Consider the following 27,157-nt stretch of genomic DNA (forward strand, 5'->3'; position numbering starts at 1 on the left):
CAGGGGGGGCTTAGGGAGGCCAGCCGCGCTTGCACGGGTGCCTCCTGATGTCCCATTGTCCAGCGGGGTTCAGGGAGGGCAACCACGGCTGCGTGGGAGCCTCTGGACGTCCAGGTGTTGGGCAGGGTTCACGGAGGCCAGCTGCACTTACACGGGGGGCCCCTGACGTCCCGCTGTCCAGCGGGGTTCAGGGAGGCCAGCTGCACATGCGTGGGGGCCTCCTGACGTCCAGCTGTCCGACGGGATTCAGGGAGGCCTGCCGCGCTTGTGTGGGGGCCTCCTGACGTCCAGCTGGCCGGCGGGGTTTAGGGAGACCAGCCGCACTTGTGCAGGGCCTCCCAACATCCATCTGGCCAGCAGGGCTTGGGAGTCAAGCTGCAGAGCCCAGGCTTCTTGGGAGTCAGCAGTTTTACAGGTGAGTTGCTCCCATCCCTTTTCAGTTTCTTTATTTCTTTTCCTTTCTTTTCCTTCTTTTCTTTCTTTCCTCCTTTCTTTCCCCTTTCTTTCACTCCTTCCCTCCTTTTTTCTTTCTATTTCATTTCTTTTTCTTTTTTTCTCTATGTTTCCAACTGTCTCCCCTTCTCTCCCTCCGTCCCTCCCTTTCATTATTTTTCTTTTTGTCAGTGTTTCTTTCTCTTTCCAACTCTCTCCCCCTTTCATTCATTCATTTTTTCTTTCTGTCATGTCTTTCTTTTTCTCTGTCTACTTTATTTTCCACTCCCCTACTCTATCTATCTGTCTGTCTTTTATGTCAATATTTCTTTTTCCCTGTTTGCCTTATTTCCCCCTTCCCCTCCCTCCCTCTCCTTTTATTTCTTTCTTTCCAACTTTCTCCCCCTTTCATTCATTCATTTTTTCTGTCAGTCTTTCTTTTTCTCTGTCTATTTGCTTTACTTTCCACTCCTCCACTTTTTCTTTCTTTCTGTCAGTCTTTCTGTCAATATTTCTTTTTCCCTGTTTGCCTTTTCCCACTCCTTCCTTCCTTCCTTCCTTCCTTCCTTCCTTCCTTCCTTCCTTCCTTCCTTCCTCCCTCCCTCCCTCCCTGTCAGTCAGTCTTTTTCCCTGTCTATTTGCTTTATTTCTCTTTCTTTCTTTAAGCACTACACCATGCTGGCTCTTGTGATCGAGCAGTGTGTTGGAATTTGATTTTTTTTTCTGGGATGGCTATTTATTTATGGCGTTATATATGTATATGCATGGCTATATATTTCTGGACTTTTTCCAATGCTAGAATATCTTTTTTGAGGTGTGAATTGTTACACCTGAAAAAAAAGACATTAAAGTACTTTTGGTGATGTCAGAGGTGTGGCCTAGTATGCAAATGATGGTGATGTCAGAGATGTGGCCTAGTATGCAAATGATGGTGATGTCAGAGGTGTGGTCTAGTATGCAAATATTGTTGATGTCAAAGGTGTGGCCTCGCATACTAATGAGTTCCTGCTGGGCTTTTTCTACAAAAAAAGCCCTGGTCTGAACAATTTGATTCCATCTAAAGTAGCTACAGGTTACTATTCTGGTTTCACCAAACACTTGCAGAGAATCAGGTACTTTTTAGTGAAGCCAAAACTGTGTGGATTCATATTAGCAGCAGTCAGCCAATTTCAGATGGTACAGCAAATAAAGGGTCTTCACAGGGGACTAAAAAGATGTCCCCTGTGCAAGCACCAGCCATTTCCGACACTGGGGTGATGTCACATAATGTTTTCATGGCAGGCTTTTTCGGGGTGGTTTGCCATTGCCTTCCCCAGACATCTATACTTTACCCCCAGCAAGCTGGGTACAGGGGACTACCTTTAAATTGCGGTATTTTGTTGTTTATTATTTTATTAATGTAATGTTGTATTTATGTTATGTTATGTTATGTAAGCCGCCCTGAGCCTGCTTCGGTAGGGAGGGCGGGATATAAATTAAAAATTATTATTATTATTATTTACCTTTAATAACACTTCTGTGTTGTAAATTAGATTTATAAAAGTGGCTATATAATGGCTATCTTGTCTACTGAGCCTGTAGAAAAATATCACCTCCTGAGTATGTGGCACCACTTAAATAACTTTAACAGCTTTAAAACAGCAATTTAACAAAACATAACCTTGTCCCTATTCTAAGAGATGCTGCACCACCAAATGACATTACAGATGAAGGATAATGGTTGCTGTACCAACATTGTGCCAATCCCATTGGACTGGACTGAATTTGCAGTTCAGCCCTTCTTAATTATCCCAAACCAAGGGTAGATCAGAAAAATTCAAGGGTTTTTTTTTTTAGCATCTCTTTTTTAGCGTATTCTGAACACAACAAAATTTCTGTATTTTTGTTTCTCATTGGATACTGGCCAAGTTACAGAAAACGCCAAGAAGACGGGCAGGGTTGAAAAATGTTCTATTCACATTATCCATAGATTTCTGGGTTTGTATGAGATGTGTGTGTGTGTTTTTTTTAGTATATGAGACTGAGTTCCAGAATCTGTTACAGGAATTGTAGCAGCAGAGATTGCTTGCAAGAGCCCACAATGAAGCTCATTATGATGCACACGAACACACTGAACCACTTGTGGCAAGCCAGTGCAGCGCAATACAAAACACTCAGTTATGTATCTGCAGCTGTTGTTCAGGAAAAAAAGCTCATGCCGTTTTTTGGTTTTTTTGCTAGCAGGCATTAAGTATGAATGCCATCTTTGTCAACAGTGATCAAAGATTGCAACACTGATCAGCTGCGTAGTTTCCGTAAAAATCAATTAAACTTCTTTCTTCCCCCAAAGATGATGATTTCTTCATGAAATCTGGAATCTCTACTGAACTAAGAAACATTTGAAGTTAGGTCTGACACATCACGAGCTGTACGAGGCTGCAAGGTGGTGGGAACATGATCATATATTACTAGTACTCCTGTGCTTTCCAATAAACAGTGGTGAAGGAACAACAGCAATTAATGGCACAACTAGACTACAGGTTTCTACACTCCATCCCAAGTTCTCGGCAAACCTACAGAATATGGGAAGATAAATTAATAAGGGTTGCCAGATCTGTGTTGGAAAATATCTGGAGGCTCTGGGAGTGGATCCAGGAGAGGGCAGGGTTTGGGGACAGGAGGGGAGTCTCAGCATGGTACTATGTCATAGAGTCCACCCTTAAAAGCAATCATTTTCTCTGGGGAAACTGATCTCTCCCAGCTGGAGATCAGTTGTAAAAGCAGGAGATCTCCAGGCCCCATCTGGAAGATGACAACCCTAGTAGATTTAGACAGAAGTGCTAACAAGTCCAATCAGGTTTATTCCTAAATAAGGTTGTGTAGGAAAATAACCTAACATGTTTAGAGATGGCACAGTTTAAAAACAGGTGCTGTCTAGTGAGATATTTTATTACTTTGACAGCAGGAAAGACCATATTTTAGGGTGGACTTTAATTATCACATCATAACCTTTCTCCCAGTGAAAATTCCCTCCCTTCCCACCCCGATCTACCCTTGCTATCAGCCTTCACAGGGAAAAACATATTGGTACCTGTGTATGTGTTATGCACTGTAAAAAGTCACTTTTGACTTATGGCAACCTTATGAAGTAAAGTCCTCCAAAATGTCCTATCGTTACCAGCCTAGCTCAGGTCTTGCAATCCGAAAGCCATTGTTTCCTTTACTGAGTCAATCCATCTCATGTTGGTTCTTCCTTTTTCTAGTGCCTTCAATTTTCCCTAGCAGTACTGTCTTTTCCAGGGAGTCTTCTCTTCTCATGCTATGCTATGACAGCCTCAGTTTAGTAATTTAAGCTTCTAGGGAGAATTCAGGCTTGATTTCATCTAGAATCCACCTATTTGTCTTTGTGGTGGTCCATGATCTCCATAAAACTTCTCCAGTACCACTGATACATGTACATATTCCCTTTGGAGTAAATAGGAGCTCTGGAGAGTTAAACTGGGAAAACTGCAAAGTGCATTTGTGCACAGGTGCAGGGAATGCTGAGCACTAACAGAGAACCATTTCTATCGTGGGGCTCAGAATGGATTACAACATATTAATAAACAGTTTAAAATACAGTTACAAACATACAATAAATTCACGGGAAGAAAAAAGGAGGGGGAGAAGAGGCAGAAAAAACTAAATAAATAGGAACTCCACCAGACTCACCTGCATGCTGGGTGGTACATCTCTATTTTATAGGCCCTGCAGAATTGAACTAAGTTCTATGGGGCCTGGATCTTGCTCAGAAGAGCATTCCACCAAACTGGAGCTACTGCTGAAAAGGCTTTAGCTCAAGTTGAGGCCAAAAGAACAATCCTTGGCACTGAGACCATCAGTGTGTTTTATTTGAAGAGCATAGTGGTCTTTGGGCAGTGAGGGGGGGGTATGCCAGGAAACGTAGTCCCAAAGAAATGTTGGTTCTAGACTGTGAAGGACTTTAAAGTTCAAAACCAATATCTTGAACTTGATCCAATATTCAATCTGGAGCCAGTGCAGCTGGCAGAGCACCAGTTGGATATGGGCTCTAATAACAGTTCCTGTTAAGGACCCACACTGCTGCATTCTGGACCAGTTTCTGGGTCAGTCTCAAGGGTAGCTCTATGTAGAGTGATAATCTAGTCTGAAGGTAACTATTGGCTGCCAATAGCATACCGAGTTCGGTACAAGATGCTGGTTATGACCTTTAAAGCCCTTTATGGTTTAGGACCTGTCTACCTTAGGGACCGTCTCTCTCCACATGTTCCCCAGAGAGTGCTGAGATTGGGGTCTCAGAACCTCCTTACAATCCCTGGGCCAAAGGAGGCCCATCTGAAAACAACTAGGGACAGGGCCTTTTCGATTGCGGCTCCCTGTTGATGGAACCAGCTTCCGGAGGTGGTGAGGGCCCTGTGGAATCTTGGACAGTTCCGCAGGGCCTGTAAAACAACCCTCTTCCAGCTGGCATATAACTGACCGATACCTGATTATCTGAATTCACGAACATCAGCATATTTGAACATTGGAATACTTGAAGAACTGACTCAGGGAGGATGTAGCATGGTATATTGATAAATGTGTTTTTATGTATTTTATTGTATTAACTATTAATGTATTTTAAGCTGATTTATTGTTAAGAGTTTTATGTTGTAAGCCGTCGTAAGCCCGCTTCGGTGGGGTAGGGCGGGATATAAATCGAAATAAATAAATAAATAAATAAATAAATATTTATTGCATGGATCACAGTGGCTTGACCAGGGTGAGTAGGAAGGTCCCAGTTGCTGGACCTGGTATAGACAGAAAATGCTGATTTGGCCACATTCATGATCTGGGCCTCCACTGACAAGAAGGTATCCGGAATCATACCCAGACTCTTCTGGGTATGTGCTGTTTGTGCTGCTGTTAAAGGAACATTGTCCATATTCGGGAGCTGGATACTCGACCCCAGGTCTCCCTTTCCCAGCCACAAGACCTCCATTTTCAATTGATTTAACTTCAGACTGCTCTGTTTCAGCCATTCTACCATGGCCTCCAATCCGTTTGCCATATCTTCTGGGGCAGTGTCTACCTAGCTACCCATCAACAGATATAGCTGGGTGTCAGCATACTGGTGACACAACCCAGCCCAAAGCTCCACAACAGTTGGGCAAGGGGGCACATATAGATGTTAAATAGCATTGGGAAGAAAATAGCCCTTTGTGGGAAACAACATACCAGTGGGTGTTGCAGTTAGACTCTCTCCCCTTGCACCACCCTCTGTCCCACACCTCGAGAAAGGAGACAAACCACTTCAAGGTTGTCCCTTGAATCCCCACATCAGTGCGGTGGTGGGTTAACAGATCATAGTTTGACGGTGTCAAACCAAACTGAAATGAGTCCCGTATTAATTCATTCTCTAGGAAACTCTGGAGCTTCTCTGCCACCGCTCTCTCAACTACCTTACCCAGAAATGAAAGAATGCAGCCAGTTGTGGAGCTGAGCTTGAACCCTGATCATGTAGTTTTGTATCGTAGAGAAATTTTTTCTTACCTGATAGAATTCACCTGCTTGGCGTACATAGCCAGCTACATCTGGATCTGCAGGACGTACTTTCCATACAACTCTCTCAGCATTTTTGTACTCCTCCACTTTGGCCCACGGCACTGTAGGCAAAAAACGCTCTGTCAATGGGGCTGCCACAATTATGTCAAGTTGTCCACTGTATAAAAGAACCTGGAAAACAGACACAAGTTAGCAACACATAAGACAATGGCAACATTTAGATAAACACAGGTTAAGCCAGCAAGGCTTAAATCTGACCCATCCACCCAAAGAATAAATTTATTTTATTTACTTTTTTTTATACCTCACTTCCCTCCCCAATGGAAACTCAAAGTGGCTTACAACATTCTCCTTTCCTCCACTTTATCCTAACAACAACCCCGTGATGTAGGCTAGGATGAGAGTGTGTCACTGGCCCAAGGTCACCCAGCAAATTTCTGTGGCACAGTAGGGATTTGAATCTGGGACTCACAACATTTTAACCACTACACTAGTTCACCATTTTAACCACGATAGCTCAGAACCTCTTCCCCAACATGCACACTTCATGTGTGCAAGGGGCATTTGTCATGGGGGAACCTTGCAGATTTATAAAATGAAGCATTACATTGAACATATGAAGCTGCCTTATACTGAATCAGACCTTTGGTCCATCAAAGTCAGTATTGTCTTCTCAGACTGGCAGCGGCTCTCCAGGGTCTCAAGCTGAGGTTTTTCACACCTATTTGCCTGGACCCTTTTTTGGAGATGCCAGGGATTGAACCTGGGACCTTCTGCTTCCCAAGCAGATGCTCTACCACTGAGCCACCGTCCCTCCCCGGAGGGACATTCCAGGAACAGATAGTGAAGCTTCCACTCATTTATCCCTTCCTGCCACCAATATCATTTCTAAGCCTATATAAATTAAAGCCAAAGATCAATGCACAGTTGGAATGTGAAAGAACAGAATTTTTTTAAACCCCCAAACCTCTTCTGTTTATGATCCTCTCCCTCCATTTTGCACTCAGTTACTACAGGATCAAGTTATGGTTCTATGAACTAATGGCTGTTCATGAACACAAACAAAAATCAGCACTAAGTAAATCAAATATAATTAAGGCAATGATTGTTTATTTACTACCTCTCCACGTACTTAAGGTGGCTTAAAACAACAACCACCTCAAATACAAATGCAATGAAAATGATACTATTGATATAATTCTAGCAGTGTCAATAAAAAATATTTTAGGACTAGCAACTTTAAGCATAGTTCACCAAGCAGTACTGCCAGCAAGTATCTGTTCTTGGTCTGGGCTGTATATGGGAAGAAAGGGCACCACCAAAATGCCTGGCAGGCTACTGTGGTAGATTTGACCAGAAATCTGAGCTTTATATCTGGCTTAGTAAATGGAAAAGAAAGGCTTCAAATAAAGACTCTATTAGTATGCAGCTCACACTGCTTAAAAGAAAGGGGAGGGGAGGAAGAGAACAAGGGGAACATGTTATTGGTGCAAAAACATCTCATATCAAACAAACCTGGTTTAAGTTTCTCTTTAAAGCTCATACCCAAATAGCATATATGTTTTGTATCAATCAGGATCTAACAGCAGACTGTTAGGGCTCAAGCCAAGTTGGAACTCATTGTATGGCTGTGATACACACATGTTTCCTATGAGCTATTAATTCTTTGTTACTAAAAAATCCTGGTGGAGTTAAAAGCCTTTTCTGTAAGACTCACCGAAGCTAGCTCAAATAAAATAATTGCACTGTTTATATGAAGGAGCTATGCCTCAAAGACCTTGATTCTCCATGGCCTCTGCAAAATTTTCTGCAGCTGTTACACTCAACTATATGGAAATAATGGAACCTCCGGCAGCCCGCTGCATCGTGGCGTGGCTGCTGGGGAGATTTTGCCCCCTCTGGAGGAGAGAGTGGGCAATCTAGCACGCTTTTGGCATGCCTTCAGGGGGCGGGGCTTCTGCGTGCCTTCAGAAGCCTCCGCTCCCCTCTATGCAGTCCTTTTGCGGTGCTCGGGCCTCCCGCCCGCCCTGTTTGTTATGTAGGCTTTTCTTTTGCTGGTCGCCTCTGTTTGAGGGGCCGGGTAGGAATTTTTTACTCCCTGGCTGTTTGGCTTATGACTGGGGTGTGTTTTTTGCCTACCCTGCATAGCATACCAGTGGTTTGGGGAATAGACTTTGGGATGGTGCCTTCTTATAGATTGGTCACTTTTTAGGGCAGGTTTTACTGGGTTTATGGCGCCATGCAGCCTGGGGAGGACTGGTTAGCCTCCCCCTTTTGGGGAATTAGGGTCTGGCAGGATCAACCTTTGGGTGTTGGTGACCCTAGGTGTGTGAATGCAGACTGTCCTGGAGACTCAACTGGATGGGTGCCTTTTGCTGAGACGCGCGTCTGGTGTCTGGGCCCTCTGGTGCAAGCCTCCCTGCTGGGCCTGCCTGACGGGAGCTGTGACACACAGCTCTGGCTGGGGGGCTGGGTCTCTCGCCCACTGGAAAAGGCAGGGGAGTGGTCTGAGGAGACCCCTGGCCCTGACCTGGCTGCAGTTTGGTTGCCCTTGCTGTTGCTGTGTTATTTAATAACGTGGCCCATAGTTTTTACCAATTTATTTGTGTCCGCCTCTTTATTCCGACTCGGGGGGCAATTAGCATAAGTGTAGACGCAACGTAGTAAAAAACAGCACCGCCCAGTTGGTGAGGCAAAATAACATCACTTTTACAATCCTACTAGCATCATGTAATTGGCACTGCTTATTCAGACTAACTATGCTTTTCTGACGAGTTTTTAATAGGCTGTAGTTTTATGAAGACTTAGAACACACAGATGTGTATACATGACATTATTAAAGGATAGAGGTCTGTCAGACTTCAATTCCTTTATAAGTTCATGTTGACACTTGACTATTTTGTTTCCTGTTCTTGTGAAATAGCCAGCAAATTACAAGTGAAGTCTCATTTTTATTAGTTGCCAACTCATAGCATGCAGTTATGAGCATCTGATGTCAGCTTCATGTCAAAGCACTGCAGGGGCCTGATTCAGATTGGGGATGCAGTGGAAGAGGGACTCTTGCCTTCCCCTGTGCTACTGTTTCCCAAACCGAAACGGCCTGAGAGGGCAAATAACACCACTAGGCTATTTCAGCTTCAGAAAACAGTGCAGAGTCTTTCCTCCTCCTACACCATGGTCTCAATCCAAACTGGGCCCCTGCAATGCTTTTACACAAAGCAGCCAGCTGGGACTTGCTGCAGTATGGCTGCAAATCCCCATATAATGAACTTAAGAACTCACAGTATACTCTGAATTGGAGAAAGTCTGCTAATTCATTCAGCATAGTGCTTTCCATGATTCACAGGGCTACTCTAAGCAGAGAGATACCCTTGTAGGCCCATTGTCTCCATTGTCAGACACCAACATAGATTGCATGAAAAGAACAGAAGCTGAAACCAGTCTACACACATTCTCAACTGGTTATGGACTACATAATATCAAACTCAGATATTAATCACATAGTTGTGGCTGTTAAAAGTGTCATATAAGGGTGGCTGCCTTTACTAAGTGCTTGGGAGGCTAATACCAGCAACTTTTGTTCATACAAATTCTATTCAGAAAACTGAATAACAGTTATGTATTGCAGAAAACTGAATAACAGTTATGTATTGCAAATGATTGCTGTCATAACAATGCCTAAGAGGGAAGCCTCAATTTTATCACTTGCTAACTTACTATGGACATATCATAAACTAGATGGTGAAGCAGGAGAAGTAAAGCATTTTTACAATTCTGATATACTGCAAATTAAAATAATCTGTTTGCACTGAAAATGTTAAAATACAGAATAAGTGAAGTCTACAAAATAGTACAATTGTTAACATAATACAAATTAGTGTAAAAACAAAACCAGATACAGCACTTATCCAGGCATTAAAAATATGAAGGCAAACTTGAAAACGCTGCTTAGATTTCATGCCTTTAGTACATGGTGCTCTGTTTAGGCACGGCAGTGGAAGTGAACAGGTTTTCATCTTTAAAAATTAGTTTTAAATTCTATTGGCAGCTTTGAGGAAGTTAGTGGATAGCAGAACCAGCCATTAAAAGTTGCAAGCATATCTGCTCAAACACCTCAAGGTTCTCAACTTGATGCAAACAATGTGTGCGATAAATACAACTCTTATTCCTGTTATATTTTAAAAACCAGTTCCATTTTCATGGTTTGGCTCACGTACAATACACCATAATACTATACAAACAAACTTTTGCTCCTTTCCCTAGTGACTTTAATCTACGATATTTTGTGGTTTCCTGCAGGAGGAAATTATGATTGAAGAGCAGACCAAGATGTTCTGGCCTGCCTCAAGCACCCAGTTAACTGCTGTCTCTGCACTGAGCACTCCACAAAAATTAGTCAACCACAAAGCCCTCAGTAAAAAGCTACTAAGCCCCCCTGTGGGTATCTGAAGGGAATGCTGACTGTCCCTTGATTAGTTAAGGATGCATTGCCATTTTTAACAGCTGCAACCAAAATTCAATAGCTATGGCAATTGGTAAAAGCCAAGACGGTACAAAACATAAGTTCTGTTAAATAATTATTTTGTCATAACCCAAATGCATTCCAATATACTAAGCTAGCAACAGCTAACAGCATCATTTTATACAGATACCATACAATTAATTACAGTTTTGTTGAACGATTCAAGGGAGGGGGGCTCCATTTCAGTTACAGTATAATCATCCAAGTCCAGCATGTCTTCTTTTTACACTGTTTAAATAGCTGCTGAATATTTTACCTATTGGGGGGGAGTTAATTCAAAACAAAATACACAAGACTGAAATACAAGCCCAGAATAGAACTTTTAGATTTTTGCACACAGTTATCTAGGGATACAGCTCGTCACCATCAATCAACAGAGGAAGGGGAAAGACTCCAATAGAGCTACAATAAACAGCCAAATGAAGGCCTCTTGAGGTTACCCCTGGGATTCTGAAATACAGCCTCCTATTTCAGATGCATGAAGAGCCTCTCTGTCATACACACAAACTTTTATTTTCAGATAGCTGAATAACGACATGGCAGCCCTGTCTCAAATAATAAGAGATTAAATGTTACAAGGGGAGCTGTTAAGGCAAATTCAGTATACAATGCCAAACACAGAATACATTTAAAAAATCTGCTGTGTGCTCTGTGCCAACCCCAGTAGCCAAGAAACCAGAGGAAACAGCAGTCTTTGAAATCTTGTGCATTTTCATACTAACCATAAATGGTTTCAGTTTTACTGTCCTTCCATTGTCACCTTACTCAGAAGCACTGAAGACTCTGAGTTTTTAAAAATATTTACAACATGAAGATATGATTTATGCTATAAGGCTTCCTAGAAATTTTATTTATTCCTCAGCACTCTGTCCTTAAACTGAACCTAGGCCATAGTTGGACACTGTGGCTTGGTGGTTAAAGCAGAGTCAACTGAAATTAAATCCATCAAAGATGGCGGTCCTGTGGACTTCTGGGGTGTCAGAAAATGCTGAGCTGAACTGCTTCTCAGAAGGGGAGCAGGCTGGAACTTCTGTTCGGGATAGTGAAAGGCAATCTAATGCCTACTGCCTACTTTTCTCAGTCAGAGATTAGTCCAAGATATGCACAGGAAACTTTGAGGAGATTTACTTTGGCTAAAAGGGAGTCCCGGGGGGGGGGGGCTCCTTTGAGGCTTTGAAGGGTCTCCGGATACGAGTTGCATTTTCACCATCTGCAGGAGTTTCCAGAGTCATTTATTTGACTTAAGCTCGACAGGATCCTAATCTTCTTTGATACTACTAAACATCTAAAGCTATACAAGACCGGTGTCGATCTGGATAACTACAGAAAAGGTACAGATCACTACCTTTCATTCCGGGACTAATTAAAGTAAACAAAATAAAATCAGATGGTGGGAAATTGAAAGCTTGGAAGAAGGGGTGAAATTTGGACTTTGTAAATTTAAAGGACAGTGTTAAAAATTGGAAAGGAATTTATTGTTTGGTCTACTTGCGGTTATTGAGAAAAAGCCCCATCGTCATAGAACTGCAGCTCCCACAGTCAACACAGGAAATACGTCAAGCATCGCGAGTTCTCTCTACCAGCGAAAACAGGATTTGGTGGCAAGTAAAGCAGGAAGTATTGAATGAAAAAGGGAAATCATTGAAGCAGCCAGCCTACTCTAGGACTATAATATCATAGAAAAACATCGGCGGCCATTGCAAGGAGGCCGAAAGTTAAATAAAACTTTTAAAGTGTTCAGGACATTAAAAATTGGTGGAGCCGACAGAGGTGACGATTATAAGATAAATGCTACTGGACATTATTGCTAATAAATATTTTAGAAGCCTCTAGAGGAAAAAAGAATATTACAAAATATTAAAATCGCACCCTTAACAGAAAATATGGGAAAAGATTTGAATGAGTCAATTGAAAAAAAACAGAAATTGAAACAGCGATTAATGCAATGAAAATTGGGAAGGCACCTGGGCCAGATGGATATACAGCTACATTTTTTAAAACCTTCAAAGAGGAGTTAATACCGAAACTTCAGAAATTGATGAATATGATAATAATAAAAATACCAAATACATGGAAGGAAGCTGTTATTTCATTGATTCCAAAAGAAGACAGAGATGTCACGAATGTAAAAAATTACAGACCAATCTCACTATTAAATAATGATTATAACATTTATACAAGAATATTAGCAGAACGGCTTAAACAACATCTGACAAATTTTATAAAGGAGGATCAAGCGGGGTTTCTCCCCAAAAGGCAGATAAGAGACAATATTAGAACTGTTATAAATATTGTAGAATATTATGAAAGACATCCAGGAAAGGAAGTAGCATTATTCTTTGCGGATGCAGAGAAAGCATTTGATAACTTAAATTGGGACTTTATGTTTGCAGTAATGGAGAAAATGGAGTTGGGGGGAAACTTTATAAGGATGATAAAAGCAATATATACTGAACAACGTACAAGGCTATGTGTCACGGCTGGGGCCGGGTCAGGCAAAGTCCAGGGGCAGTCCGAGGTCTGTAGCCAGTAAGCAGGAGGGTCCAAGGCGCCAAATCTGAATCACTGTACAAGTATCGCAGGTCCGAGGTCCAGAAGCCGAGGTCAGGGAGTCCAGAAGTCACAAGCCAAAGTCAGGGAGTCCAGAAACCAAAGTCAAGCCGGCGTGGATGCTAGAACGTCAGGGAGATGACTAGTTGCTTCCACAAAGCCTTCTCCCGAAGCCTACAGCTATATAGCCCTCTGCTGGCTGTTGCCCATTTGGGCTAATTGCTGGCTTAGAGAGGCAGCCAGGATCCTGTTGCAACTCAAGCATCCTTGCTCTTAGAAGGGCCAGAATCCTCTCAAAACTCAGGGCTCAGGGAGCATCTTGCTTGTGAGCGTGCCGCCTTCCTCCGATCCCTGAGGTCCTGACGGAGGCGGTCACGCACACGCGCCACCCAAGAGGGCGAGGCAGGGGGGCTGGGATCTTCTCCAGCAGGAGGCAGGGGCACCGGTGCAGGTGGCAGGGGCACAGTTTCTTCTGCAGGCTCAACTTCCTCTGCAGGGTCCCCAGCACCCATGACACTATGTATAAATGCAGATCTGACAGAAGATATGATAATTAGCAAAGGTACAAGACAACGCTGTCCACTTTCCCCACTGTTGTTTATAATGACTTTTGAAATCTTACTGATGCAAAACCAAGAAGATAAAGAAATAGAAGGATTAAAAGTAAAAGAATTTACTTATAAATATAGAGCATTTGCAGATGACATAATGTTTATAAATGAAAATCCCATACAAGTAACACCTTTGTTGTTAACTAAAATACAAGAATATGGAGAACTGGCGGGACTCTATATTAATAAAGAAAAATCAAAACTTCTATGTAAAAATATGCAAGTAAATAAACAAAAGGAATTGCCGAAGCTAACGGGTTGTGAAGTTACCTCGAAGGTAAAATATCTGGGTGTGGAGATAACAATGAAGAATACTGATTTGTTTAAAAACAATTATGAGAAGCTATGGCGTAAAATGGATGAAGATATGATAAAATGGAATAAACTTAATTTGTCATTGCTGGGCAGAATAGCTGCAATTAAAATGAATATTCTGCCAAGAATAATGTATTTGTTCCAAACTATTCCGATTGTGAAAGACAGTAAATAATTTAATAGATGACAAAGTTTGTGTGGGCTGGGAAGAAACCAAGAATTAAAATGAAAATTTTAACGGATGCAAAAGAGAGAGATGGATTTCAATTACCAGACTTAAAATTATATCATGAAGCAGTTTGTTTAGTGTGGATAAAAGAATGGATGATGCTGTTAAACAAAATACTCTTAGCTTTGGAAGGTCATGGAAATAAATTTGGCTGGCACGCTTATATGTACTATGGAAACAAAATGATTGATTTTTTTCCCTCACCATTATATAAGAAACAACCTGTTAAATACGTGGATGAAATATAAAAAATATGGGGATGAGAGAAAGCCGTTATGGATAGTGCCAGCAGAAGTAATAAAAATAACAGCTGAGATGGGTGAAGAAAAGTGGTTGTCATATAACCAACTATTAAAAATACAAAGTGGTAAAATAGAATTGAAAACTGCTGAAGAACTGAATAATAAATATGATTGGTTTCAAATGCAACAAATAAACAGCTTGGTGGAAAAGGATATTAAAACTGAAGGAATAAGAAAAGAGCAAACAGAAATAGAAAGAGTTGGAGATAATGAAAAATTAATTTCAAAATTATATAAATTACTTCTAAAATGGTCTACGGAAGATGAAGTAGTGAAATCTCAAATGATAAAGTGGGCAATTAATGTAAATAAAGAAATACAGATGGAAACTTGGGAATATTTGTGGAAGAATTCTATTAAGTTTTCGACATGTCACAGCATTAAAGAGAACTGTTTCAAAATGATGTATAGATGGTATATGACTCCTAAAAAGTTGGCAAAGATGAACAATAAGATGCCAGACAGATGTTGGAAGTGTAAAAAACATGAAGGTTCTTTCTACCATATGTGAGCAAAAAAGTATTGGCAGATGATTCAACAAGAAATTTCTAGGATCTTGGGATATGAATTTAAGAAAGTTGCAGAGACTTTTCTTTTGGGATTACAAATGGAAAAATTTCCAGAAGAAGACAGAACTATAATCTGGTACTTGCTTTCAGCTGCTAGGACATTATATGCACAGTTGTGGAAGCAAGAAAAAATACCAGAGAAATGGGATTGGATTGTAAAAGTTATGACATGGCGTGAAATGGACAAATTAACAAGAATTTTAAGAGACTATGATTTAGAAGTTTTTAAGATGGAGTGGGAAAAGTTTAGAAGATATGTGGAAAAAGAGTGGAAAGTAAAAGGACATTGGACAATTTTTGATAATGATTACGTATTAGAAGGAAGAAAGATATTAATCTTTGTTTTTATTAGTTAAGGGTACCTTTAAATATTAGTATTTTAAGTAAATAACACCAGCGGGGGTCAAGTAACGGGGGGGGAGGGGTGGTTAGAAAATAACATATGGGATAGATAAAAAGAAGTTATTAATGATACAAGAAATAGATGTTGTTACCATATGTTACTAAATAAAATTGTTTTAACATAAAAAAAAGATGGCGGCCCTGTGTCTGAGCCATGGGATGCTGGTGTCAGGGATCCAACTCCCAATTCTTGAGTGTTACTAACACCTACATCGCTGTTGAAGACTTTGGGAGTGGTTTTGGATGCCTCATTATCAATGGAGGTCCAAATCACAAATGTTGCCAGGTCAGCAGTCTTCAATCTTTGGCAGGCCAGGCAAAAGTGTTTGTATACATGAAAGCTTGTCTTGAATAAAACTTTGTTGGTATCACTGGACTCAAACTTTGTTCTGCTGCTTCAGACCAACACGGCTACCTACATGAATTTCTCTTGCATAGCTTGAGTAATCTCATGTCCAAAGGAAGTGTCTATTGTTAACAGCAATTCTACCAAACATACAAAGGCCTATGAAAATGTACCCTAAGGACTACTCATGCAGGGGAAACTCACCATTTACCCCAATCTGGCACTGGTTTAGCAGTGCAAAGGCCTTTTCTTCATAACAACATAAGAACATAAGAGAAGCCATGTTAGATCAGGCCAATGGCCCATCCAGTCCAACATTCTGTGTCACACAGTGGCCAAATATATATATATATACACACACACAATGTGGCTAATAGCCTTCCTTCCTGTGTTTCCCTGCACAGGCCCTTCACTAGGAAACAGGAAACTGAGTAAGCACTACAGCTGTCATTTTTGCTTTGAAAGAGCCACATGCTTTAAGGCAAACACATAGGAACAAGATTAAAGGTGTTACAAAAAGGCTAAGCCAATGCTCTGCTTTTCTGAGGCAGCCACGAATATTAAATATTCCCAATAGTTCCTCAAAGATGGGATCAGGACCGACCTAACCTTCCGTTTTATTGCCATACAACTGGTAACAAAAGGCAGGAGAGCAAAGAGAAAGACTATCATTAATTTTACCAGCCTGAAACAGAACACTGAAAAACAAGCTGTGTTCCTTGACTGTCGTGTTGCTCCTTTTCCTAGTGTTAACCCATTCACGTGGACCACACCACCACTTCAAAAAAACCCATCATCGTCCTGGTTCCCATCATCATGCTAGACATTTTCACAAGGGGAGAGGGGAAGAGTAACAAAACTACTGGAAAGAAACTGTGGTATGTACTATCCATACAACTGAGGGAATATCTAAGACATCTAACTTGTACATCTCAGACAAAGAAAAGTCAAGCCAGAGATTTAGAAAGGATAAAGGCTTGAAGAATATATTATTAGCAGGGCTTTTTTTGAGCAGGAATGCCAAGGAATGCAGTTCTGGCTGGCTTGGCATCTGGAGGTGTGACTTAATATGCAAATGAGTCCCTCATAGGCTTTTTCTACAAAAAAACAATGATTATTAGGTGTGTTAAGGCAGAATAGGAGTCTTTGGTTGGCTATTTGCTTTCCTTCTTGCAAGTGAAGAGGCACAAATTCATTTCAAATAAAGGACACTGGAAAATTGCTTTGAAGAAATAAAGTCCTGAACATTTATGTGAATATGTAATATGGCCACTACATTTGACCCAGTTCTTAAAAAACACACTTGCATACACTTCAAATGGGGGCAACCTGGAGCAGACTACAGCATTTTCTCCGTAAGTTGCTTCTTTATTCCAAATTCACCCCTTGCTATTAAGCTGGTTTGCCCAGTGCTGGGTTATGCATATGGTGACATATACAAAGATGCCTTTGGAATTCCACAAGGAAAAATCCATGACTGTCTTAGGGTGATTCCGCACTCACCTTTCTCTGGGGCAGGCTTCAGTTTCTGGGCAGAGCAAACTGGTGATTTTGCACCAGTTGCTCCGCGCCGTTATTTCGCGCGGGGCAAACCCATAATTTGCCCTGCCGCAGTGTAAACCTGTTTTTCCCGAGAGAAAGGTGAGTGCAGAATCAGCCTTAGTTTATCAAGCCAGTACCATCTACTCTAACTGGCAGTGGCTCTCCAGGGTATTAGGCAGAGGCTTTTCACATAACATACTAGCTGACCTTTTTAAATGGAGATCTGCAAGATTTTCCCTAGGCTTGGAAGAGTTGTCTGTTTTGTCATTCCATGTTTTGTTTCCTTCTCTAGCCACTGAACTAAATCACAAGTTAAGTACCTCTAGGCTTCTAGAAGAAATGTGTCCAATTCAGATATCACAAACAAATCTGAGCTTGCATGGGATGCACTCGATCCATCACTGGAACTAATGCCAGTTTTCAACTAACTCCAATTTGCCATGCCTTCCAAATGTGAGTATCTTTATTAACTGAAGCTAGTTTCTTTCTCAGATTTAAATTATGGTTAAGAAAATGGTTGCCAGACCGCCTGTTGGAGGTAGGGGCCACCTGCTGCCAGGATCTGCCCCGCAGCTGATCAGCTGGCCAGTAGGGGAACTTACAAGTAGAAAGAACAAGGCCTAGACGAACTTACAAGTAGAAAGAACAAGGCCTAGACCACACTGCTGGCATCACACAGGAAGTAACATTATCACACCAGCAACTGCCAGGTGACACTCTAGTATATGAGCAAAAAAATCTATAATAGGAGCTGGAGTTACCTTGGAGTTTTTGCTCAATACCAGATCATCATCTGAAAGTTGCTGGCATAATGACATCACTTCCTGTGCAATGCCAGCAACATGGACTAGGCCCTCCTCCTGGTAAATTACTCATCCCCCACCAGTTGCCAGCAGAGCCTGGCAACCCAAGTTAAGAACCTTGCTTACAACAAAGACAGAAATTAATGACTAACTGGAATTCATAAATTCTGCACACTGCACAAGGGCAGGGTATGCATGCCTGGCAATTAACCTGGCAATTGTTCTCATACTAGATTGAGCCATCATCCCCTTCAAAAAGACAATGTAACAGGAGGTCACTTTCTTTATTCTACATGATTTGAACTCAGTGCAACTTCATAATCATTTTAGAATATGTGAATCAGTACCTACAATACGTACTGGTTGTCAAATATTTGCACTGAAGTGCACATAAAGCCTAGTCTTACACACATTATTGATAGGACAACTGATGGTTTGTTTAGCAGAGTGGAGTGATATCACGGAGGCAAACAGTCATTTTGTTATCCTCTTCCATGCAGGCAACATGAAGCTGCAAATCACTATGGTTTATTATATTTTGATATAAAATAGCATCCCCCCAGTTAATACTTCATATATATACTGTTGTAGAATGTGGCATTATTACTGAAGTGCTCTGACATGTCCGAAAAGATCAGTGCACATTACAAAATACAAATAAGCACTCAACTACATGCTAATGTGGCTGGGCATCTGTACCTACAGTCTGTAATTTCAGGCCAGTAGCAGAACTGATTCAGTTCACTTTAACTTATTAAAAGGAAACTTTTCCAAACTTTGATTTTGCTCATACTAGGATCAGCTAATGAAGTTAATCACAGTGGCTTGAATGTTAAGATTTTAGCAAGATAATTAAGGGACTGAGACATTAAAAACCGGAATAAAGTTACAATTAGCTGGGATTTAATGGGCTGCCTAATGATGAACGACAGGGCCTGCCACAATTTCCTGTCTAGATGAAACTCTTGAAAGCTGCTGCAGATTCCTAACTTAAGGCAAGTTAACCTTTCCAATGAAGCTATTGAAGAGATAAAGAGGAAATATCTTCTATAGATAAGGTTCCAGTAGCCTTCAAATTCATATATTGCCCAGGAAAGTATTAGAACTTGACTAGTACAAAAAAATCTATCTACTGCAGTTCTAAAATACTGCAATATTTCAGGCCATAAAGACTTTGTGGATATGAGTGGATGCTCATACAAGCAGGGGTCATTTTGTAGAAAAACAGGTGGTGGAGCTCATCCAGGGATTGTTATGCAGCTGCACCTACTATTCAATGGACAAGGTAGGCAGGTGGGGAGGAAGAGGGGGAACCCTCAGAAAGGTTCAGCTCCTGCTGAATTCAAGGCCTGCATACAAGCAATGCTGAGAATGGGAACCATATTTTCATTTCCTGGAAAGATGACAGATAGAGAAACATCTTAGAAAACAATAGATGGAAAAAGATAATCCAGTATCCTTACAGACCAAAGAAAAGCTGTGCAATTCTTTTTAAAAACACCTAATTAAAAACTTATTGGGCAATAATCAATAGACAAAGAAAACTAACTTAATGCTCACAGAATTTTTTTAGCAGACTTCACATAGCTTCTTACAGCTGAGGGAATGACTATTAAATATTAAACTGGATATGAAATATTAACTACCTGTTAAGTATCATGAAAAAGAGGCAACCCATACATTATATCACCATCAAGAGCTTTATTTTAACCACAAGGTACATCAGAAGAAAATCCTGAACCTGATCTGGGCACACACACTCACATAGGCACATACATACTTGCACATATAAATACCACCAAAAAGAAGAAAATCCTGAACAAAACTGGTGACTAGCATGAGCCAAACTGAACTGGAAAGTGAAACTGCTATTGATAAGAGAATGAATTCTAGGCCTGTGCCTGAAACTTGTCACTCACTATGTCTCCTGAATCTGTCTTCAATAGCACTGTTTATCTTGGACCAACACACACACCTGCAAGCAACAACCTTCATATGGGTCAATATGTTTTCTGGTCGAGGGAAAGAGATTGAGTTTCTTGATGCTCTCAATGACTGTGCTATGGAGCAGATGGTCTCAGAACCTACCAGGGGTGGGGCGATCCTGGATTTGGTCCTAAGTAATGCCCAAGACTTGGTGGGAGATGTAAAAGTGATTGCGCCGCTTGGGAGCAGTGACCATAATGTTATTGATTTCACCGTTTGTATAAATAGGGAGTTGTCCAAAAAGACCGCCACAACCACGTTTAACTTTAAAAGGGGTAAATACACTGAGATGAGGAGGCATGTGAGGAGGAAACTGAAAGGAAAGGTACATAGGTCAAAACCCTTGGGGAAGTGTGGACACTATTTAAAACTATAATCCTAGAAGCTCAGATAAAATACATACCACAAGTTAGGAAAGGCACAAACAGGCATAAGAAAAGGCCTGCGTGGTTAACAAAGTAATGGAAGCTGTAAAAGGTAAGAAGGACTCCTTTAAGCGGTGGAAAACCAGTCCAAGTGAGATTAGTAAAAGGGAACACAGGCTGTGGCAAATCAAATGCAAGACTGTGATCAGGCAGGCAAAAAGGGACTATGAGGAGCATATTGCAAAAAACATAAAGACCAACAATAAAAATTTCTTCAAATATATTAGAAGATCCGGGAAATTACAGGCCAGTCAGTCTGACTTCAATATCGGGAAAGTTGGTAGAAACCATTATCAAGGACAGAATGAGTAGGCACATTGATGAACACGGGTTATTGAGGAAGACTCAGCATGGGTTCTGCAAGGGAAGATCTTGCCTCACTAACCTGTTACATTTCTTTGACGGGGTGAACAAACATGTGGACAAAGGAGACCCAATAGATGTTGTTTACCTTGACTTCCAGAAAACTTTTGATAAAGTTCCTCATCAAAAGCTCCTTAGAAAGCTTGAGAGTCATGGAGTAAAAGGACAGGTCCTCTTGTGGATCAAAAACTGGCTGAGTAATAGGAAGCAGAGAGTGAGTATAAATGGGCAGTCTTCGCAGTGGAGGACGGTAAGCAGTGGGGTGCCGCAGGGCTCGGTACTGGGTCCCATGCTGTTTAACTTGTTCATAAATGATTTAGAGTTGGGAGTGAGCAGTGAAGTGGCCAAGTTTGCGGATGACACTAAATTGTTCAGGGTGGTGAGAACCAGAGAGGATTGTGAGGAACTCCAAAGGGATCTGTTGAGGTTGGGTGAGTGGGCGTCAACGTGGCAGATGTGGTTCAATGTGGCCAAGTGCAAAGTAATGCACATTGGGGCCAAGAATCCCAGCTACAAATACAAGTTGATGGGGTGTGAACTGGCAGAGACTGACCAAGAGAGAGATTTTGGGGTCGTGGTAGATAACTCACTGAAAATGTCAAGACAGTGTGCGTTTGCAATAAAAAAGGCCAACGCCATGCTGGGAATTATTAGGAAGGGAATTGAAAACAAATCAGCCAGTATCATAATGCCCCTGTATAAATCGATGGTGCGGTCTCATTTGGAGTACTGTGTGCAGTTCTGGTCGCCGCACCTCAAAAAGGATATTATAGCATTGGAGAAAGTCCAGAAAAGGGCAACTAGAATGATTAAAGGGCTGGAGCACTTTCCCTATGAAGAAAGGTTGAAACGCTTGGGACTCTTTAGCTTGGAGAAACATCGACTGCGGGGTGACATGATAGAGGTTTACAAGATAATGCATGGGATGGAGAAAGTAGAGAAAGAAGTACTTTTCTCCCTTTCTCACAATACAAGAACTCGTAGGCATTCAATGAAATTGCTGAGCAGACAGGTTAAAACGGATAAAAGGAAGTACTTCTTCACCCAAAGGGTGATTAACATGTGGAATTCACTGCCACAGGAGGTGGTGGCGGCCACAAGTAAAGCCACCTTCAAGAGGGGTTTAGATAAAAATATGGAGCACAGGTCCATCAGTGGCTATTAGCCACAGTGTGTGTGTATATATAAAATTTTTTGCCACTGTGTGACACAGAGTGTTGGACTGGATGGCCCGTTGCCTGATCCAACATGGCTTCTCTTATGTTCTTATGTTCATCTGCACTTATGAGAGAATGCCTGATACACTGTGTGCAATGTCTCAAGGCTGCAAGGAGACAGCCATTGCACACTGATAGTTCATGATGTTTTGACATGAATGACCTACATTTCTCCTCAGGTCTCTCTAATAGCCATTCTCCATTCCTAGCAGAGAACACAGCTGAACTTGGATGACACAGTAGCAATATCAGTCACATGAAGTGATAGTCCAGGTCACAATAGCAGCACCTCATTAGAAAAGGATGAATTGATTTCAGTGGATGTGAAGAGAAGTTGGCCTAAGGCACCAGAATGAGCAATTTCCTTAACTGGTCTATGCTGTAGGGTGCAATCACAAGCATTCAAAAAGATTGTCCATGGAAGTATGCATGAAAACTACATCTGAAGTGTCTGTTGGGTAAAGGCAAACAGTCTCAATAATGGCTTATTGTAATTATTGGCAATAATGAGCAGACCATAGATCTACCATATGGCAGATCTAACCATCTGTCAAGTACCCTTCCTTCAATTTAAATGGCTCTTCTTAAAATGGAAAGGCCACTAAATCAAACTTAAGCCAAAGGGAAGGCAGGACATAAATATTTAAATAAATACATTTTGCTCAGTGAAGTGGTAGAATGGAGTAGGATTCTTCACACAAACCACAATGGTAAGAGCCTCCTTGTCAATTTGTTCTATTCCAAGTCATTATTTTTTAATAGACCCGGATAGCACAGGCTAGCCTGATGTCATCAAACTCAGAAGCTAAGCAGATTTAGCCCTGGTTAGTACTAGGATGAGAGACTACTTAGGAAGTCCAACACTACTTAGGAAGTCTAGCTGACGCAGGCAATGGCAAACCATCTCTGAATGTCTCTTGCCTTGAAAACTGTATGGGGTCTCGACTCTCCATCAGACAGCAGTGACTTAAGAGGGGGGGCATTTGATGGGAGCTTCACAAGACCACAACTATCCTTCTTGGGAAAAAATGTTCCTCCCCCCCATCTTCTGCTATTCAAAAGGCTGTTGTATCCAACCTAACATCTGTTATTTGGCCAGTTCCATAAATATTCTTTAAATTAAAGGGCAAAGCCTACTGAACATCATTCCTCACTAACATCTGGAGTCCATACAACAACTAAAGAAGCTGATTTTGGTTGGGATGAGAAGTTTCTCTGAATATATGTCACCAAATCATTTCTGACTACCTCAAAATTAGGATTTACATGAATATTGGTACAGAGTTCATTCAGCCCTTATATAGCACACAGTTGTGTAACAAATGTTTAATGGACATTCAAGAGGAAGCAGAATTCAAACTGTGAAGACTTGCTCCAAAATACCTTCAATTTTTTTCTCTGTTCCATGAAACAGATTCTAGAAGAAAGTGCATTGGATTCAAAGATTGTGGTGTTGTTGTTGTTTTTTAAATTTGATAGAGGAAGCCTCACTTTTTTGGAAGCAACCTCTCACAGCAGAAAAGAGCCTAACCCAGACTGAAATTTAAATTGATTTTGCAATGAATAAACTGTATCTTGATTTCTCCCTAAAACTGTTACATGGGTGAATGGGCTCTAATACATATATTTCTTTGTCCCACAAAAGTTCAGGATGGTAAGAGCAAGCGACTACAGTGATTCAAATATTGGCTATCCAATGGTTTTATGAGATTCCTAATCACACTGCATTTTGGACAGAAATGTATCTGGACTGTTACAAACACATTTCTTCTTGAATAAATGAAAACAAAACTATTGTTTATATTTTTATATTTTTATAAAATAAAAATATAAAATATTTTTTATTTTTAAAATTCCAACCAATTTATATTTTTATTTTTAAAATTCCAACCTGCCATTCTCACTTTTGGTACCAGGTGATATTTACTGAAATAAGTAAACAGCTGGAAATTAGGAGTGCTTTCAGGGAAACCCATTTGCATTCAAAATATGTCAATATTTCCTACTTTTGAGTCAGTCATTTCAGAAAAAACTAAGTAACTTGATATAAAGAGAGAACCTCATTTTGACGCGTTGAACAGTGACAAAATAAAACTCTCTCTGTGTGGGTAAACTGATATGAAAGGTTTCTAGGTTTCTGAAGTTTGTCTTAAAGATCAACAAGGATATATTTAAGGGGGAAAGGTCTCTAACTGCAAAGGGTATAACAGAACCCATATTTGAAATGCTGAAAGATTAAATGTACGTAGGTTTAGGTTTCTGAGGTCTTTCCCTAAGCTTATGATAAACAATAGAGTCAATGTTGTATAAAAGTTCTGAGAAATGGCCAATTTGCACATGTGCCTTCTCTGTTCATCGCCTGAACCTACTAGCGTCATATTACCTCAACAAATGACATTGTAAAACATAGATGAGAAAACTTGATAAAATCACTAAACATTGCAGTAACAGCTGCACTTTTTTTTTTTTAAATTTACCGAATGAAAGCAGAAAAGGGCAGCTAAAGACAATCTCCAAGTGCAAATTGGGAGAAACAGAGCCTAAGTTCAAAAATATAAAGAAGCACACAAATAATCAATCTAGTAATATGTCCCAGTTTCCATGCAATGGGAAAGTTTTCAAAAGAATTAGAGGGAGTTTGGGAAAGATCAGACAAATAAGGAATGTAGTTCCTTTGCATTTTACTGGTTTTCACTATTTATTTAAAATATTGATATCCTATCGCTTGTATACAGTAAAGATGAATGTCATCACTTCCCCCCACCATTTTACAATCATGATGCTTGTGTAGAGTCAACAGTCATTGGCCTACATGCTATTGTATGTTTCCCACCTGTATTTGAAATAGTGTCTGCTTTTTGTGAATATGCTGCTCTGATTGTATTGTAATTGGGGTATAAATAAAAAAATAAATTAAAATTAAATTAAATTAAGAGCATGTAAATCACAAAAAATAGAATAAAGTATCAGTTAAGCTCCTCCTTTCTGGGTCAACATGGCTTGGCTCTAGAGAGCCCCTCGTGCAAATGAAAGAGAAATCCACATCAGCACAGGTGGAGCCTTAATTTCAGCCAGTTGCCTTCCAGCTGCAGCTTCCATGCTATATTGAAAACCACTCCAGGGGATCCTTCCTCCATCACCCAGGAGCTGCTTTTTTAGGAGGGAAGACAGAAGGGGCTATGGTAGGAAGGAGAATCTCTAATATCTTCTTCACACAGTTCTTAGGAAATGATCGTTTATAAACCAATTTGATAAGTAAAGTCACTTAGAGATTTTAAGTGACATGGTCTAGATACAGATATGCTATCCTGCTGGTGTGCAATGAACTGCACTGTTTAGAAGTGGTGTACAAACAGAGTGAAGGACTATGAAGGGTTAATTTTTCACAGAAACAGAGAGCCTTGAGTGACAGGCTGCTCCAATTGGTTAGGATCAGCTAAGCAGAGAAAAACTTGAGAACTGCATGCTGAGGAGAGTGTCAGTCAGATTTCTGCCTTGACTGAGTTCAGTCAAATTCGAATTCCAACCCTTTAATGGCATAACAATTCCAAATAAGAGTACACAGAATGTAAAAAGTTAAACATAGGAGATAAAATCAAAAAGAAACAGAGATTATATGTGCATTTATACAAGATCAGATTTACATTTAAGAATGTCAGCCCAAAATTTTGCCACAGCCTCAGTAACCTCCCACTCAGTGTCATTCAGTAAATAATGGTAGGGTGGCAGAGTAAATGGATCTGGAGACAAAGAAAGTTCAGTCTGATTTCAGGCATAGCTGAGATAAGCTTAACAAAGATGGAGAACTGGGGAAAAGTTGGCAAGGAAGACTGGGAAATTAGGCAAAGACTCCCATTTGGGCCAAGGAAAGCGGATAGATCTTCTAGAGAGAGAAGGAATTTCCCTACCCAATCTAAACAGGGTGATAGCTCTGAGGGGTGCAGAGATCCCTGGTATGGTGTGGTTAGAAACTGCCTAGAGAAACCTTAAAAGTCAGTTTAAAAATTTAAGATGAGTTTTGGTGTTTCAAGAGAAGAGCTTGGGTACTGGAAAGAGTGTACCTGCCCTCTGGAAACTAACAAAGTCAATGAATACTCAAAAGAAAATGTGCTGGAGTGTTTGAGGAAACATTAGAACAAAAGCCTTTCAACATAAAGATTTTAAGTAACTGTGAATAGCTTAAGAAATTCTCAAAAACCTGAAGCATAAAATCTAAGTCTGTCCAAGTACTGGTTTTATCTCAGAATTATCTATATTGAATTACTTCATAATTTTCACCCCCTGGTTAAACCTGACCCTTTTCCTCTCCATTAATTTTGAATTTCAAAATGTCTCAAATGCCGATTTGAATGGTTTAAGTTAAAGAGTGATCCTGACTCTTCTCTCAGGTTCCTGGGCTGATTCAGCAGAAAATATCATACTGACACAGGATGGGACAGTCAGAGTTTCTTCAGGAAAAAAAAAACAGACCACTAGGGCTGCTAAGTCAGAAAGGGAAAGAAAAATGGAGGGAACATCTTGCCTCTCTGGGAGGGAAGTGGACTGGGGGTTATCTTAGGATGTATTTATTCAAAATGGCTGAGAAGAGGCTGAAATTAATGAAGAAACTTTAAGGGCAAGGGAATCTACCAATACTTTGGTCAGGAATAGGGTAGTGGTACATACTAATTACTGTTCATCTGCCACATACACATGGAAACACAGGCAACCATGCCTGAAACAAGCTCTGAAGAAAGATGGTGGAAATCCATGTCTGAATTAATAGAAGCTGTCAACCAGGCAAGGGTAGAAGGCTACACTCTTGGTATTTACTGCAGAGTCCAAAGTGCTTGCAGCTAATGTTGCAACCCCGCACCCCATCCTTTCTGAAGAGGCTCCAGGGCTCACAAAGCCCTGGGAATTCATGTTCAATGGCATAATCCAATCATTAGAACCTAGTTTTCAACTACCACAAGTACAGTTAAGCCCTGCGTCATTTAAAATTTTAAAAGAGTCCTTTTGG

At 40.8% G+C, this 27,157-nt stretch overlaps 1 protein-coding gene across 3 annotated transcripts in view; it reads right to left on the reverse strand.

The window, feature by feature from the left end:
- The window catches only part of CPVL (carboxypeptidase vitellogenic like), a 73,212-nt gene that overhangs the window by 10,656 nt on the left and 35,399 nt on the right, over nucleotides 1-27,157 (reverse strand). For all 3 annotated transcript variants that reach the window (XM_060248713.1, XM_060248714.1, XM_060248712.1), the window contains exon 12: nucleotides 5,962-6,144. In XM_060248713.1, coding sequence (XP_060104696.1) covers nucleotides 5,962-6,144 — 183 coding nt within the window. The remainder of the gene's footprint in view (nucleotides 1-5,961; nucleotides 6,145-27,157) is intronic.

This window comes from Heteronotia binoei, chromosome 10 (assembly GCF_032191835.1).
Source record: "Heteronotia binoei isolate CCM8104 ecotype False Entrance Well chromosome 10, APGP_CSIRO_Hbin_v1, whole genome shotgun sequence".
In the NCBI taxonomy this organism is placed as follows: domain Eukaryota; kingdom Metazoa; phylum Chordata; class Lepidosauria; order Squamata; family Gekkonidae; genus Heteronotia; species Heteronotia binoei.